The sequence below is a fragment of the Grus americana genome, chromosome 1, assembly GCF_028858705.1.
Source record: "Grus americana isolate bGruAme1 chromosome 1, bGruAme1.mat, whole genome shotgun sequence".
Taxonomy (NCBI): Eukaryota; Metazoa; Chordata; class Aves; order Gruiformes; family Gruidae; genus Grus; species Grus americana.
Window position 1 is genome coordinate 52487755 of NC_072852.1, and position 18654 is coordinate 52506408.

Here is an 18654-nt window from a genome sequence, read left to right on the forward strand (position 1 = left end):
TATGAGACGAAGATGAGTAAAATCTATGAAACAGATTTTGATAAGGGGCTGATCTTAGACTGACACTCAAAGCTCCAGTCAGATGAATTAAGTTCTTTTCCTTTGTCAGGAGCAACTTTTTGAAGAATATGTTTTTGGATTTTTTTTTCATTTTTGTTTCAAAAGTGAAATACCCATCTTTGAGATTTCATTTTTTTACTATAAAATGTGAAGAATTTTTTCCCATTGAAGAACATTCTCCATCAATGTACTATTCCAGTATCCAAATCTACTTGAAAATTACCTTTGAATACACTTTATTTTGAGCAAAACGAATTATTGAAAATATTTAAATCAAAGGCTCTGGTTTTTTTTTTTTCACAGATTAAAGTACTTACAGATATAGGATTTTTTACAGAGGCCTTTCATGAACTGTCTTTGCTTAACCGTGGAGAGAGAATTCCATGGAAAATACCTGCAGGATACAGAAAAATTGAACAAATGAAGGTAAACACCAGTAAAGTATCGAACTGTAACACTCAGTTCTCTTAATGAAACTGCACATACTCTACGTTTGGAAGTTATTATACATTCCTAAAAAATTCCTAAATTTCTTTTAATAGACAGGTCAAATAGTAGACATTGTGAAGCTGGCACTGCGAGGCAAATTGAGTTTAATGAGCTCATTTGAAGGGAAATTTCCCATCTCCCAACTCCCCCAATCCTGAGAGGGAGTTTCAGGCGACCCATGGCCTGACTGTCCTTACCCTGCAGCCTCACGATGGCAAAAGCAGCACAGAGCAGCTGTGGTGGGTTGACCCAGGCTGGAGGCCAGGTGCCCACCAAAGCTGCTGGCTGTCCTCCTCAGCTGGACAGGGAGGAGAAAATATAATGAAAGGCTCGTGGGTTGAGATAAGGACAGGGAGAGATCATTCACCAATTACCATCATGGGCAAAGCAGATTAATCTGGGGAAAATTAATTTAATTTATTACCAATCAAATCAGAGTAGGAAAATGAGAAAATAAAACCAAATCTTAAAACACCTTCCCCCCACCCATCCCTTCTTCCCCATCTTAACTTCACTCCCAATTTCTCTACCTCTTCCCCCTGGAGCGGCACAGGGGGACGGGGAATGGGGGTTGTGGTCAGTTCATCACACATCTCTGCCTCTCCTTCCTCCTCAGGGGGATGACTCCTCACGCTCTCCCCCTACTCCAGTGTGGGATCCCTCCCATGGGAGACAGTCCTCCACCAACTTCTCCAGCGTGAGTCCTTCCCACAGGCTGCAGTTCTTCATGAACGGCTGCAGCGTGGGTCCCTTCCACAGGGTGCAGACCTTTAGGAGCAGACTGCTCCAGCGTGGGTCCCCCACAGGGTCACTAGTCCTGCCAGCAAACCTGCTCCAGTGCGGGGTCCTCCATGGGCTGCAGGTGGACATCTGCTCCACCATGGACCTCCATGGGCTGAAGGGAACAGCCTGCCTCACCATGGTCTTCACCATGACCTGCTCTGTCACCTGGAGCACCTTCTCCCCCTCCTTCTTCACTGACCTGGGTGTCTGCAGAGTTGTTCCTGACATATTCTCGCTCTTCTCTCTGTCTGCAATTGCTCTTTGTGTTATGAAGGGGTTTTTTTTCCCCTTCTTAACTATGTTATCGCAGAGGCACTACCACCGTCACTGATGGGCTCGCACTTGGCCAGTGGCAGGTCCGTCTTGGAGCCGGTTGGCATTGGCTCTGTCAGACACGAGGGAAGTTTCTAGCAGCTTCTCACAGAAGCCATCCCTGTAGTCCCCTGCTACCAAAACCTTGCCACGCAAAACCAATACATTAGTAGTATCTTTTTTGGCAATAGCCAACAAATCAACGCCTAACCTAATTAATAATGGAATAATTACAATTACATTTATGATAGGATGTCAAATGTTTACAGTTAAAAACCCAGAAATATGGACAAGCACTCCTCCTAGAATAACCTGTAGTGGTACTCACTTTTAAATGAAACATGAACTTAAGAAGTAAAATTAAAATATTTATCAAAAAAGGTGACCTTTTTAATTTGTCAATGATACTTTCATATTAACCACACAGGAAGATAAGAAACTGAAATCTAGTGATTTTCCTCAGTGCGCAAACTACATCACATTCTCACTGGGTTGAGCCATAAAGAGTTATCAGCATCCTCACTGGAGTTGGTTCTACAAAGCTTCCCTGTTCGTGGCTACAGTAGTGAATGCATTTACTCCTTACTGATGCTAGTCAGGTTAAAATGCATCTTTAAGTCCTTTCCTTAATTTCTGTATTGTCTGAAGAGCTCACAGGATGAGGTCTGCTTGATTTGTCACTTTACTTTTTCTAACTGGGCTCACAGGTGAGTGTTAGGGTGAATAGCAGAGGAGGTTTGTGATTAGGTCTTCACCTCTTTTCCTTCCCCTGATTTGTCTCCTGGTGAAAAGGTAAGGGTTTTTCAGCAAGGACTAGAATTAGGGTTAGGGTTCAGAAAACTGAAGCACATATAAGTGAAGAAACAGTTGCTTTTAGAGCCCTCAAGGAGGCTGAGGTCTCCAGTTCATCTTGACCTGTAGCTCTTGTTTTTGTTCCATTCACAGATCTGTGCTCTGGTGAATAGCAGAGCATGTGCAAAGTCTGGAGTTAGGTTGGGATTCAGAAATGTAAAGAAAAAAAAGGGAATTGATGGTTGGTGTCTATAGAGCTCCTAGAATTTGGAAGAGGATTTTTGTTGGTTTATGACTTTTTCTCCTATTGCTTCGAGTTCAAGAATCCTGATGAATGGCATAGAAGGTGTAGGGATAGTTCTGGGTTTGGGGTTATGGTTCAGAAATGTAAAGCCTGTAGAAGCCAAGTAATTGTTTGCATTTTCAGAGCCCTCAAAGTATAGTTGGAAATGTGCTACACTTGTCCACTACTCTGCTAACTCATTTTATACTCATATTGTAACACATTACTTATTTTTGGTTTTCTACATTTTACAGGCCTTACAGAAATTTGACTCCTCAAAATCTCTCCTCACTGCTACAAATTTACAGGTAAAAAAGTCTAAAAGAGTTAAAATTTTATGCTAGACATAAATACTTATTTTTCTGGCATCAGTTAGAGATTATTTGGTTCAGAAAACATACTTGTTATTACTAAAAACCAGTAAACAGAAAACATATCCTCCTCAACAGTTTACCATTTCCTTAAATTTTGTGGCTGACGTCTCAAGGGAGAGGCAAGTACCATTATCACCATTTTTCATATGGGAGACCTAATATGTACAAATCTGTGACTTGTCTATGCAAAGCATACCAGTAGAATTATTCAGGTTTTGTCATGATATGTAGGGTCTGGTGTTTATCCTGCTAAAATACCGAGAACTTCAGTCATCTAGCCTTATAATTTCTATCAACTAGAGCTGTATTCATAGATTTGTCCTAATTCAGATTGGGGTTGAAGTCCATTTTGGGGGGGGGGGAGAAAAAGTGAATTTGTAAATTGGTTAATGAACAGTTGTTTCTCATTTTAATTAAAATCACATGTTCATCAATGACTTCTTTTTTGGTTTTCAGTTTTAATAATTTTCCTTAATTTGCCTTGTCACAGATCCATTGAGCCAGTAGGGGTAAATATTAGCAGAATGTGGAAAAGAAGCTGTAACATAAAACCAAACTGATAAAGTAGAAAAAACCCCACTTTTTTCCTCCACTTTTCTCTATTTTGTTTACAGCAAGCTTCTGCATCTCCTACCACAGTTGATATTAGAAGACAGAAATGAGATGTCTATCTTGACAGCTTTTGATCTCACTAGTTTCATATTTATTTTGAAGTTGTGCTTTATCTTGAGCTTTTGATTTGAACACTTCAGAGTCTATATGGGGCTCTTATTGGTCTTATGATTTTACAAAGCTGTGTAGACTTCTAACTTCTAAATTTATTAATCTAAAGTGAGAATATTAAACTCAAGATAAAACAAGGATGCTATAACGAATAACAAAAAGATTCTATGAAATACACTAGAATGGTCTGATACAAGATTTTTTTTCCTTGCTTAATCTTTCTAGTTAGGGTGAATTGTAACAACAGACTTTTCTTTGAGTTGAGATTTCTGAACTACAAATTTACCTACATATTTTTTGTGACTGCCTGAGCTCAAAGAGAGCTATGGACAATGCAGAAAACTAGAACTCACACCGAGTAAAAGCTGTAACTTCATAGATGCACCTTCTTCTGGAAAACCAATCACTGAGGCTGTAGCAAGTGGGTGAATTAACTTTGGAAAGGAAAATAGCAACTCATCCATAATGACTAAGAGCATATTACTAATATTATTCATGTTAATTGTTGATAAACATCATTATTAAGAGAAGCAGAATATGCCTTGAATAAGAAAAATGTAAAATATGTCATTTCAGATAGTCCCAATTGTTAACTTTCTTGTAGGTACTGGAAGACATATTTAATTGGAGTCTGTCTTTAACAATGGTGCCCCTGTGCAACCAACAAATTATGAATAAATTTACCTTAGCCAAAATGCATTTCATCATTTGCCTTTCTGCCACAATAAATAATATACCTGAAAAAGTGGAAAAACATGTCTATTCTGTTGAAAACAACAGCTTGAAGGAGTCAAACAGAATTACAGCATCAAATGTAAAAGGTAATTATAAGGGTGGTGGAAAAGTACATTTATTCTGCAACTTGTTTCAAGCAGAGTTTTTCCACTTTTAACTGCATATGCATTAATGTGTCATATTATAAACAATAAGCATATTAAATGTTGCTGGAAAAATCAGTCCTTATTGAAATAATAAGCATTAAGATTTTTTAAGGTTTTTAAAGCTAATATCTTTAACATTATTAGAAGTGTATTCCATTCTTCCTCACTTATTTTGATATTGAAAGTCCCAATTATAAATAGAGAAAAAAGGGGCATATTCTTCAAGTTACTGAGAATGCTTTGATTCTGCATCTGTTATCTGAAATTTCATCTGAAATGTATTTGACAGTTGATGCTGATAAGAATTCAAGACAACAGGAACAAAGAGGCACAATGGTGCAGCTCGTTGGCTGTAAAGATGAATTAAATATGGCAATGCTGAAGGTAATTTTGGTTTTTAGGGAAGAAGGCTTAAGAAACTGCAGATTGTTCTAAAAACAATGCTAATGCGTTCAGTGTAACAAATTATGATGGGAGGATGGCATGAGTAAGGGGACTAGAAATTTCTTTTTCTAATCTGATTGTAATTTTACTAGCCGTACATGAAGTCCTGGTGATTTGGTGCAGTTTTTCAAACGGTATAGTTTATGCTATATAAATGTCCATGGGAAATATCATCACAATCAGATCTCAGTATGACTGTTTCAGCCACAAGGGTAAAGACCGAATGGGTTTTGAAGGATAAAATCATCTCCTTTCAGAGAGTGGCAGCTGTAGAACATGTCAGAGACTCTTTGATGGGGCAGGATGCTCTACAAATAAATGGAAAACCATATGTAAAATGTCTCAAATTTTTCACGTTCCTTTTTCTGATACTTTATTTTGGAGAAAACATACTACAGCTTATTAGCTTCTTTGTTTGAAGGGGTTTTGTTTGGTTGGCTGGTTTTTTGGTTTAGTTTTAGTTTTGTTTTGTTTAATTGTAAACTTCATGCTTGGCAGTTTCACATCATAAAAAGACCCAAATTGAGGGCTGACATACTCTTCTTTTAGAGGTGTCTTCCACTTTGGGAGTACCTACTTTTGGCCATTGTTACAAACAAAGTAATGTGCAAAATACATCTGGAGAAATGGGGGATGATTTTGCATGGCAATTGGTAACTACCATACAATAGAAACTTGAAACTTTAGTATAGCTTGAAAATAACTTGAAAGAAGCATCTTGAAAATAGTTAAAATAGAAATGTTAAATTAATTTGAATGGGGCTTAAGAGACATAATATATTTCTTACCCTTCTGATTTTTCTTTAACTGTTCTATTCTTTTGGGTTTTTAAGCAGAGCTCTGCATTCATTGAGGAAACTGGTCAAAAAAAGATATTGGCTGATAAAAACCTTTGAATTATTTTTGAATTCTGCCGAAAGCTTCACAACTGAGATTTTATTTAAAATTACCTTTCTTTTAGATTTGGTTTTCACAGCTTCTTACAGCTTTGTTTGTTGGAGAGACTGTAAATTACAGTTGGACTTTCGGGATGCCTACTGCACTCAAGGATCTGTTAAAGTATAGATAGAAAAGAAAGTAATACTACTGGCAACATCTTTAATGTTGTATTTTAATATTGAATTTTATTTTTGAAAATTACTAAGAATAGTAAGTAGTATAAAATTACCAAGTATAGATAAAGATAAGAATTAAAAATTATTGTGTAATATTGCTAAGCCATAAAATATGTAGTTAAGCATAAATTGCAACAGTAGAGGCACAGTTAAGATGTTGCTTCTTTCAATACATTGAATCTGTAAATCTGCAAAAAGCAAAATTACCCCCCCACACCCGCTATTTATAGAAAAAGCATATAATATTCAAGTTGATTTGTTTCAGGGTGCACTGATAGTAGGCTATAAAAGAATAAAATACTTTTAAAGAAATTTTTTATTTATTTCATTATTTTTTGAAATCATACAATGCTGTGTTCTTCTCTAGGGGATTTTATTGACAGAAGCTGAAGAAAGTCTTAGCCATCTTGTGCAGAACATACAGGACAAATATCTTGGGGAGATATCTTGGTGTTCTGCTGAAGATTTAGAGGCTCTTATTGAGGCCAAACTTCAGCTTGCTGCTATTTCTCAGCAGAGGTATCAAGCAGCTTTCAGGTAAGTAATATTATGAACAACCTTATGTTGCACAGCGTTGACTACAGAAGATTAAAAAAAATAATCCAGCAATTTTTTCTTTGAATCCTTTATGCCTACATTAATATTCTAAATCTTAGTAACCAGCCATAACAACCCCACTAGTATATCTACAAATGTAAGTTATGCTGGCATATAATTTTTTTATTATTGCTTTATTTTACTTTTTAAAAGATCATCAGTTACTGGCCTGTGATTTCTCTGTGACGTGTTTTTGTGATAGTGTTATATGAAATCAAAGAAAAAGCTGCAATGTTCACTGTTTTTGTTAAAGCAAAAGTCAGGATATGTTAGGTCATGTGGTTTTTTGTAATTTTAAAGTGTACAGCAGAGCACTAGTGTTATCTCTGAACTACTGAATTCTACTTTGTTCTAGAATGCCCTGTTACTGTCCTAAGAGAACATTTTCTCTTGGTGTACTTACTGCTGTCAAATTAACATGTTAAAATTATATTTTTTAAATCAATTTGATTAAAAAGCATTGGTCTAACCTTTAACATATTAGAATAGATTTTATCAGGCATTAATTACATTGTTAGTGATAGTGTGTAAAATACTGTTGTATATACATGTTCTTCCAGATGTTTTCTCCAAATTATTATTTCCAAATTCCATGATTTTTTTGATGTTCTGATTTCTTTTGAAGAACTTCATGAAATTACAGTTGTGCTGTTCTTTGAATATATGGGGCATACAGAAATATATTAACTCTTTGTAGATGTTAAATTCTGAACATCATTTTGATCTTTTAGCAAAGAGGATTCCTCTGTTTAGCATACCTGTAATTTTAAATTAATTTATATAAGAAGGATAATAGTTTAACAATACATCATTTTTATTAGCATCAAACTCTTTTTATCTAATTTCTTATTAGGTTGAAAACTCTTTGAGAGTACAAATTGTTAACTAGAGATGCAGCATATAGAGGGCACTGTCATTTGCCAGACTATATTGAGATTAGGTAGAACGTAACCAGATTTGTAATTTTTGTTAGTTGTAATCAGACTAAACACACCAAAATTCTTACAGTAAATCTTACATTATAGTAAGCACCAAGCAAAAAGCAAAATTAACATCTTCTTTACTGTTGGAATACTGGTGAAGATTGCTGTAACTCTCTTAGTGATGAAGTGGTAGGTGATTCATCTGGCCAACAGATAAACCAGTCTCAATGGTGGGGTTTTTTTTCCTTTTTACCTAATTAACAAAAAAGAAATTTTTTCTTCTGTGTCAAAAGCAAACTATCTTCCTTCTCCTGGCTGTGAATAAACAAACCTCCAAATTAGATAGCCTTTAAATAGCACAATTCCTTTTTAGCTGCTATGGTACAGCAATAAAAAAATAAAATTAACAAAGATGGGAGCTTCGCAGTGCTGTATAGACTACTGAACTGAAAACAGTAAGAGTACTGCAGCATGATCTTTCACCTGGGTTTTGTTTATGTTATTTTAAAAGATAGAACTTTCCCAAAAGTTCAGATAGTAGGACTGTAATAATTTAGTAGTAATGTCATTAGGAGGATGTGAAGTAAGAACTTGTAGGCTATTTGTGGACATTTCTCATCATGAACTATTAATCTGTTTCAGTGCCTTTCAAATTAGATTAATTTACCATAAAATTGTCAAAGAGAAGACAACAAATCACTGGACAGTGACCTCATTGTGCTTTTGAGTGCCATGTGGACTTTATAAAATTATCATACTAGTAACTAAGGACCAGTACACAGACTTATGAAATATCCTGTGCATAAACCCAGTTTAGCTTGATACTAGGCTTGGTAAAACCTGTATTAATAGAGTTCTGATCCAAACTTTCTGACCCTGCTAAACTGGTTCCAGTACGCAAGCCATTTTCAGTGCAGGACCCTTCTTTTTGACATGCAGTTACATCCTAGAGAGTAGTTTCTCTCTTGGCTTATAACTTATCTCAGACTAAAGAAACTTTTTTTTAGACTATCAAGGGTTCCAATGGATGTCAAACATTTTATGGATCATGTTTTGGGACTCTCAAATTTTTGATGGGCGTTTAATGGGCCTTATATATCGATAGTGGTCAGATAGCAGGAAAAAAACCCCACCAACAAACAAAGCACGGGTTTGGGTTTTTTTAACCTATTTTACAATTTTATTGCACTGCCATCCATGGACACTGCTGATATATCTGCCTCAGATACAAATGAAACATTCCTTCAGACAGCTGAATGTTTCCTGCCTGCCAGCCTAGAAATCAAACTTTGCATGATATTACAGAAATTCATCATTTTTTTCCTTTGGCGAAATGACTTAGTGGTGAAATTGTTATAGTCAGCTGTACTTTCCTATTTTGATCATCTTGTCACTTTCTGATTCAGCTGATAAAAGGATGTGTATTTTGTCAAGGGAAATATATAGACACATCACTCTTGTTGACAGCAGAAGAGGGTCACAAAAATTTCATCAAGGGAAGCTTCTACATTACAGCCTCTGTCTTGCAAAAAAATTTATGCCTCAGAATAAGTTTATGTATAGGACTAATTCCCTTGATCTCAAGGAGAGTACTTACATGGTGCCCCCCTGAGTATGTGAGGTTTCTAATTACCCAAATATGTGCTTGTCTGCTTATATGAATACATTACTGCTTAAAACAATACATACATGAACCTTTGGGCTCATGCTCTACATTTCACTCATGAAATTTGTAAGCATGTAGATAAAAATGGCCTCATTTACAGACTGGTTCAATGTAGACAACAGCAGTTAACTGAAGGCAGTGATGCTCAGGAAGTTAGATTAATATTCCTTAAAAGTCTGTACTCTTGGGTGCTGCATCTTCTCCAATTTATTTGAGAAATGTTAGCCATAGCACCTCAACCAATGTTTCGAAAAATGTCAGGTTTTGCTGTAATTTTAACTTTGATGCCTGGTTTCAAGGGAAAACTCTCTTAATAAAAAGAAAGAAAAGCAGTCAGGATATTTCATTGCATTATCTTTACTGTCTCTTTTGCTTTTATAAGCAAATTCTGTTTCTTCTTTTCTGTTGTTAGGGAGAAGGTTACCATCAAATTCAACATTGATTTATTCTGGTTTCATTTTGTTGAATAAAACTGAGGTAAAGGGATGATAAAGGAGATTCATAAGGATTGAATTCTGAGAGCTGAAAGGCAAGATATTAACAGTTTTGGTTCTCATTGTTACTTTGGGGTCTACTTGTGCTGAATTGGTGTAATCCATCCAGTTCTGCATCACAAAAACAGGCAGCAGGGTAGAATCAGAAATGACAGGAAGACTGTAACTACCCTCTTATCTCTGGAGGTTATCCATCCTGTGGTTAGATACGTGTTGGCAGAATAATGTGAGTAATTTCAGAGTACTGCTGCTCTTGTTCTGACTTCTTTGTACATGAATCAAGAACTTTGCCTTTACAACAATTAATCTGGAACTTCTCAAAAGCAGTAAATTCACACAAAGCCTGAATCTCTCTTGCATTAAAAGCTCTTCACAGTGTTCTGGCAGTGTAAACAGAACTTAAGGTGTTCATAAATTATTTTTTTTTCTTTTGCTTCATAGCAGCTAGTCTCTATGTAAAAAGAGTCTCTCTGTGTAAAAACACAGCATAGATGAGAATTTTGGTTCTACATTTTTAACAATTAACCTGCTGAAAAATCTTTAACAGGTGAGCTAGAGATACCCTCAGGTACTTTTGCATCATTAGGAAAATATGTTGAGAATAAGTAGAACTGAAAAAACCCTACCAAACCCTGTAATCCCAAAAACGTTTTAGAGAAGAGGTAGGAAAGTAGAGATTTACAGATGTAGGGGAAAATATACAATTAGAGATGGAAAACTAATACCATGAGGCATTGGTTTTGGCAGTTCTCAGAATATTTTGTGTAGCGTGTTCTTTGGGCAACAAATCCTGTTGTGAAAAAGATCTATCTTCTCACTGTGTTGGTTTTGCAAGTGTCTTCATATCATGAAAATAATAGTATTCACAAAGTCTGCTGTTACAGATACACATTTATATAGATGTCATGAAAATTGAACAGTGTATCTGAAAGCTTTAAAAAGACAGCATAAAAAGGGAAAAAAAAACCCCAGTAGTTAATATTTTTAGAAACCTGACAATATTTTTGGATTCCAACTCACAATTTTTTGAAATGCGAGGTTGAACGCTGAACCAGTCCTGATAGTGTGTGTATCTTTCTAGACGCTGTTTGCAGTGAACTCCAGAAAAGGATTTATGTTTGGGGCGGGGAGCAGCAGACTCAATGTCACATGATTGCTTATGAGGTTTTGCCAGGGTGGCACCTGGCTCAATTTTTGGTTCATGATGTTTACTAAGATTCTGTGAGTATTTGGTCATGTGGATTTAACAGAAGGATTAACATATAGTCTGGAAAGGCATTCAGGAGGAAGGTGTTTTCTTACCTCCCTAGTTGTGGATGAAATACAGAACTCTCCAACTATATTTTGTCATTTTCAGTATTTTTACCTCTTCTAACTTCTAAAAGCCCATCCCTGAAGACAGATACGTGTAACTGAAATTTATAGTGGAGTTCTGTTTTGAATGCTGCAACAGGATATGATAGATCTTGGCTGGTATTTATTATCAGGTTATGTCTGTTATTGGCAAAACTGTTTCTCTTACTGCTGTTTTCTCACTTTCATACTGTAGTGTCTACAAATTCAGAATATACTCCAAGTGCAATTTTTTTTTCTACTGAAGCAAAAATTGATAACTGCTGATAGACATCTCTGAGGTAGTCAGAAATGAAGTATCAGGTATAATAAAAGCATAAAATGTCTAATACAATTAGTATTTTTTAATAATATTGTTCTGTATCACAGCATTGCTTTGGCTTTCTCTTCAATTCGACTTCTCCAAGATGCAAACATTTTTAGGATGGAAGTGACACATTTTCAAGAAGAAAAGGACGAAGAGGAGTGTTCGGTATGTGCGGATATTTGTTTTAAACCATTGTTTCTTAGTATATGAAGTCTTGTATTAAGTCTTGAGTGATTTTCAGAATACTAGAACACAGCAGTCATCTGTATTACGTGGTTACCATTAACCTGGGGAGAAAATTATGTATGATATGCTTCAGTTACCTGCTTGCCTATAGTATATTCAATATAGAATCATAGAATCATTAAGGTTGGAAAAGACCTCTAAGATCATCAAGTCCAACCGTCAACCCAACACCACCACGTCTACTAACCCATGTCCCAAAATGCCACGTCTACACGTTCTTTGAACACCTCCAGGGATGGTGAATATGCCTGTAATCATCATTTTAATTTGTATATGGTTAGGAATTACAGTTTTTATTTGTGTACTCTCAAATGCCAGCACTGAAAATCTCCTTTTGTTTACAAACGAACAAATATGATGTGGAAACAACAGATATCAGGTGAAAATTTTGTATTATTCAGGTAAGGTATTTTAGGTTTTTTGCTTGAAAATCTACTTCAAAGAGCCAAAGAGACCAGTTCACATCATTGGCGTGTTCCAAACTTAGCAAGATTGCAGCTGACTTCTTTTGCCTAACAAATAGGGATACTGACCTATACTTTGGAAAGCCCATGTACAAAACCTATTGGCAATACACCACACAGTCACCCTCGAGAGCGCAGTAAGTCAAACATGGACAGAGCAATTGAGCAATGAGGCCAGGTTTTGTAACATGCATAATGAGACTGGACTTGCTTGCATGCAGTGTGATTCTTCTCTGTCTGTGTTGCATAACAGGGTCTTCTGTCTTTCTGCACTTGCTCCTACATTTTCTTAGGACTGCCCTGTAGCCAGTAACTGAGTTATTGCTGGGGTTTTTTTCCTCATTTGCATCAATACAAGGCATTCATGATGATTTTTTGTAAAAGTAAAACATGGGTGGTGCAGTGTCCATTTATTGCTTGCTGGAGCAAATCCTTAGAAGACGGACTGTAGAATTTTAGTAATAGAGGTGGTTTATAATATGTGAAGATGGCACAGGGAGTTGAGCTGAGAATTATCCCAAACACTTCCAGTACTCTATTACATTAATATTTGTTTCTAATCACCATAAAAACTAGACATCAAAAATTAAAAATTTCTTTCTAATCACTAGTGAGGTACCAGAACTTGATATTGATCCTGATCTGCAGTTACACTGTTCTGTGCCTTTGAGTTTTGTGTAATGTTCCTGTTTGAGAGGAATAAAGTCCAAACTGTTAGAATTATTCTCCATGGCACATTCAGTATATGGATATATAGTTATGGGAGTCTCCCATAAAGGTTGGTTTATTTTCCATTTGTTACAATTCTTCTTTCTATAGAACTTCTAAAAGTTAACTAATAAATGGACTTCTGTAATTAAAACAAATATGTATCTATGCTTCAAATAAACTTCTGGTTATAATTATATTATTTGTAATATATCAATTTGATTTATTTTAGACTGATGCTGCTCTGTTGCTTTGTTTGTAGTAACGTAGTTGACTCAGAAAGTAACATTTCTCTTGCTTTTGGAAATTATTAGGACTCTCATGTTGAAGATGTGCGACTACCTCACAGTATAACAGCAGAAGAACATACGAGCCTACATCTGTGGCTAAGGTGTCGTACAATGTTAGTGACTGCACTCGTAACACAGATACATGGCATTGGCAATATAGAAGGTATTACCCTCTTTTGGTTTAGACTTTTGGAGTATAGTGGGCAAGCGAGCCTATTCAGACACAATTCTTATTCATAAAAAATATTAACGTTAATTATGGGGCTGTAATATCACTGAGCAATTATTTGTATTAAATCATCCAATGCAAAAAGAAAAATATATTTCTGAGTACAATCTCTCCCTAGAGCATGTAAACACAAAACATTATATTAATGTTTGTTTAATGATCATTATCTTTTGATAAATCACTTGTGTGAAAAAAGTTTCAAATGTTCTAGTGTAATTAGGTTAAATAAGTATGCTTGTTTTAAAAAACCACTGTTGCTACATACTTCGAGTTTTAAAAGTCTCAGAAGTTTTTTTCCCTTTTTATATGTCAAATAAATGAAAAATTCCTATATATCTCCTAAAAATGTTTCAGATTCTTTTTTTAAAAAAAATATTTAATTGAGATACTACAAAATACATTCATTGCAGTTCCTTAGTTCTACAAACTTAGCTCTGACGCTCACTTAAGTATCAAAATCACAGTCTAGGTCTGTAGCCAAACTCTTATTTAATCTCTTCTGCATAATTCTTGTGAAAGCTGTTATTATTTTGGAATGATAACTAAGATCAGATTTTTGAATATGTAGAATATGTTTTATGGGTGAGAATGACATCTGATCTCAAAATCTAATCATTTCTGCTGGTGGCTTACATGTAAAGAATGTATTTGGATGAACATAAACCAAGTGCAGTTTAAAAACGAGGTGTTTTTTCTTTCTTTTTAAAGTAAATTTGGCACAGAATCAATGAAATGGTAAATGTGGAATCTATAATGTCAGATTTTCTTTAACTTTTTAGTGTGGAAGTGACCTCTTAAGAATGGTAGAAGATACTCTAAAGTCTTTTGTATTGTATTTTCACTCTTCATATGTTCTCTCCTTTTAGAAAATTATGTGACCGAACGCAGAAGTGTGATAAAAGAAGCAATACTAGAGGCAGAAGCCTTTGGTGATATTGAGACCCAGGCTGAAATGATGGTGCAAGCTGCTATTCTTGACCTGCACGAAAAACGTCCCGTGGCAGGCATTAAACTTCTTTTGCAGGTTTGAGCACAAAGGAGAAACTGTTTGCTTTTCTTTGATGCATTTTTCATGTAGTCAGAACAGCTGATGCCAGCATTAAATAAGCTTGAAATAGTGCCTCTAAAATAGATTTTTTTTCACTTTGTGTGATTTGTCCTCATAAATAGACAGCAAAAGTAGTAACTACTTTGGTTTATGTTGTCTATGTCCAAACAGAATATCATCAGTTTACTCCAAGAGGATACATTTATTTCCCCTCCAGCTTCTTTGACTCTTGTGAAAAGTATGCTTCTGCTGGCTGACATACTAACACTGCAAACAGCGTTAGAAGATACAGAACATTCCTCTTCTACAGTGGAACCATTAAACTTACTAATTTTGGCACATGAGCTTACCATTAAAGCAGTGAGTATATGTTGGTGATTTACACAGCATTTGCAAATCCTTCCAACAATCTTAATTATCTATTCTGGAAGCTATTTTAACAATTTATTAAAAAGGGCTATTGCTGTTAACTAATCACTTCAATTTTCCCTAGATGACATAGTGTAAAGAAGTAATTCATCTTACCAAACTTATTTATGCATGCTCATCATGCATACTCATGTATGTAGTCTGGTATTTTCATACAATTTAAAAACATTGAATACTTGCAAAATGTACATTCAGATGTGAAAACTGAAATAGGTAGTTTAACTTTTAAAGAGATGCGGAACATTAATTTTTCCCATTTGAACTGAGGGATATGTTCGTACTCAGCACCTCAGGGAGGATGTACATCTCATATAATTCCTAACTCTTGAACATCCAAGTTTAAGAGTTTACCTTTTTATCTTAACTTAGAATAATCTGAATTAGAAAATCTATATAAAGTAGCATATTGTTTATGATGTTTTAGACTGACAGATTGTTACAATCACTATGAAGAAATCATTTCCAGGTAAAAATTTAAATAGGCAGTAAAAAAAAAGATAAATTTAAAGACATGAAATCTGTGAGAGGAATGTATAGTAATAAACCATTTACCTATTTGGTGATACAAACATAGATATGCATTTCTGCAGTCTCTACCCGTTCTTGACAAAGTTTAGAGAGAAAAGCTTTTGGATCAATTTCTTTCCTTGTGTTTCCTAATACAGAAGTTTAATCCATTGAAATATTTGTTCCCCCAACTAATAAAGAATCATATGAATCACTTCTGACTTAGACTTCCGCTTGTGAGACTTGCTAGTCTTCAAGAGACTTAAGAGTTTGCAGTATGTCCCCATCGCCTTATTTCCATGAATGAAAAGTTTGACTGGTCCATACATGTTATTTTCTTTCTGGCCTTTGTGGGATGTCAGATTTCTTTACAGAAATGACAATTTCTTTCTAGGACTCGAGTTACTTGGGAGATCTATTTCTTAAAGACTGTTCTGAGGGAGTTTGCTTTTAGAAACCTAAGCCTAACATTAATAAATTTGATCAAGAGTTCATTGAAGTTGTTCATTTGCTACCAGACTCCTCTGCAAAGAAGACAATCACAAGCTGAAGTAAAGGAGTTCAGGACTATCAAGCCCTTTCCTAGGGCTCTTTTACAAGAGACATTTGAGTTGCAGGGTTTTGCAATACCTAAGTTACTTTTTCAAACTACGATTTAATTTGCTGTCTGCAACTTGATTTTACAAAGCATACTCTTGTCATAGATTTTTATGTGTGGAGAACCCATTGAACAGCAAATAGAAGACAGTACGTTGACTTGCGTGGTCCTACCTACAAAAAATATCTACTTGCCACATATCAACTTGCTAGCCCAAGTCAAAATGAGAATCGGTAAGAAAAATGCAAGTCATCATTATTTTTAATTTGTCATTCATTTTTATTCATATTTTATGCAACAACAGATAAACTGATGCATCAGAAGTGAATGTAGTAAATCAGTTGTTTTCATATACAAATAAAATATTTTAAAATCCAATAGTAGATGCCTCTGGCTCTGTGCCTCTTTGCACATTATGCAATGTGTGTAAGCAAGGTACAATTCTTGGTAGTATGCTGAACAGTAACAGAAGATGACCTTTAAGATCTGTCTGAGATTTGTCGCTGTATAGCAAATATAGGGAAAAGGATATTGTCTTGCTGTTCCTTCTTCTAAAATTAATTTGGTGTATATCTGACTTGTAATGGACTATAAAATCTAGAAATCACTTGCTGCGCTTTGGTTTGTATTGTGGAGCAGCCTCAGAGTGTTCTGGATTACTTTTCAGGAAGATATGCTCCAGAAGCACATTGGTGCACCCCGACCATTACTTTGTGTTCAGCCCTTAGGACTAGTATAGAGGTGGTCCAAAGGAAACACTCCGAAAGGCATCTGCTGTGGCTGTCAAGTCTTCAACACCAGCTGGTTTGCTCTAGAGATCCACTCTTACTGTGCTTTACGTCAGTGCAGGCACGGCCAGACTCACTTGTAGTAATGGCCATGTTTGACCAGTTCCTGTTTCTGAATCCACATTTTTAGGAAGACCCTATGAACACAGATGAATATTAGGGGGTATAGTATAAGACGTATGCAATACATCAAAGAAGCCTTTAGAACTGGTTAGTACAAAAGGAATTTGGGAATTTGGAAATGCTCAGAGAGGTTTTGGTTTTGCCTACAACTGCCAGGTGAAATAAAGTTATGAAGTGGCTTACTGCTAGTCTTTCCAGATAGTTTGTGAAAGGGTTGATTTGTGTAGCCTGAGCTTCTTTTGGATGGCCTAGATAAACCTCAATGGCACCGTAAAGTAGTGAAACAACATTATAGTTCTGTATTTATATTCATTAATCACTTGGATTTTTGAGGATTGGATTGTAACTGTAAGTATGTAACAGTATTCTAGGGAAGTTGTTTCTTTTTGCATAAATTGGTTTTCTATTAAATAATTTACTACAAACTGGTTTTTTCCTTAGGACGTACATTAGCTGAAAAAGTAGCTTGTACACCTGCAAGAGGAGATCCACTGCAATGGCTATGTGCTCTCAAACATTTAGAATCCGCATTGAAGCTTTGCAGAGCATCTGCAACAAAAAAATTAGATATGGAAGCTGAAATTCTTTTTCAGATAGGTAAATAAAACACTGTTTGTACATCGTGATTACCTTCCTAGGCAACGTTATGCATGTGGCCTCTCTTAAAATGGAGACATTTTACTATAAAAATAGAACAGATTTGTATATTTGTCACCATGTCTAGCTGCAGATCTCTCTCTTGTGTTTAATATCACACCAGCGTAGTTCAGGTTGCATTATGGAACAAATAATTTCAAAACTGCAGTTGAACTTCTCCCACCTCTATGTTATCAGGGATCAAAGGGTGTAGCCAATGAGATTAAGGACTGTAGAAAGCTAATTAGCTTCTCTGCATCAGTCTGAACTAAAGAAGATGAGAGGCTTAGAAAGTATTTCTAAATGATTTAACAAAGCTAATGAATTACAGTGTTTGCATGCATTTCGATTTTAGTGGTGTACCAGGAGGTACATTTTGTACCAGGAGGTGTTGCTTTGTTAGGATCCCAGCCAGAAAGGCACTCAGACTCTGTAAAGTATCTCTTAAAATGCCATTTATTGGAGTTAATACTATAAAGAAAAAGAGGATAGTGTATCTAGAGGATAGAACAGGCCTGTGCATTAACTTCTCCATGTACAATGCTCTTCTAGTTTGGATCGCTACACGTTAGGAGTCATTATGATTCAAAAGTCTCATTATTTTAGCTACTTTATAAAGTAATTTGCTATATAAACATTGTACATTTTAAACAAACTGGAAAAATTTTTTCTTATCAGGAAGAGAACAGAAAATGCACTATGTTGTTGAAAAACAGGTTGAGTCTTACAGAAAAAAATGATCTTGCAAATCTGCTTTCTATATTTCTTTCTTAGGTAAGGTAGAACGCCAGATAACTGAAGCAGGCAATAACAAGTCATCTAGAGCTGTCGAAGCCCTGCTGGAAGCTGTAAAACGCAGTCAGCAACATGATCAAAAATTTGAGTACGAAACTAGCTATGTAACTTTCAAAATAATTTTAATCACACATGAATATAGTTTTTTGACCATTTTCTAAGATTTGGTGTGGGATTTCTATTATGAAGCATCTTTT

The 18654-nt window shown here is 35.5% G+C and overlaps 1 protein-coding gene across 5 annotated transcripts in view; it reads left to right on the forward strand.

Annotated features, from left to right (window-relative positions):
* Positions 1 to 18654, forward strand: part of CFAP54 (cilia and flagella associated protein 54) — a 115290-nt gene that overhangs the window by 79240 nt on the left and 17396 nt on the right. For 3 of the 5 annotated variants that reach the window (XM_054816115.1, XM_054816019.1, XM_054816201.1), the window contains 12 exons: positions 364 to 486; positions 2974 to 3027; positions 4421 to 4637; positions 4987 to 5081; positions 6624 to 6793; positions 11659 to 11761; positions 13329 to 13467; positions 14400 to 14557; positions 14753 to 14941; positions 16222 to 16348; positions 17468 to 17623; positions 18437 to 18545. In XM_054816115.1, the coding sequence (XP_054672090.1) occupies positions 364 to 486; positions 2974 to 3027; positions 4421 to 4637; positions 4987 to 5081; positions 6624 to 6793; positions 11659 to 11761; positions 13329 to 13467; positions 14400 to 14557; positions 14753 to 14941; positions 16222 to 16348; positions 17468 to 17623; positions 18437 to 18545 (1640 nt within the window). The remainder of the gene's footprint in view (positions 1 to 363; positions 487 to 2973; positions 3028 to 4420; positions 4638 to 4986; positions 5082 to 6623; positions 6794 to 11658; positions 11762 to 13328; positions 13468 to 14399; positions 14558 to 14752; positions 14942 to 16221; positions 16349 to 17467; positions 17624 to 18436; positions 18546 to 18654) is intronic. The other 2 variants (XM_054816292.1, XR_008575837.1) reach the window with 2 other exon arrangements.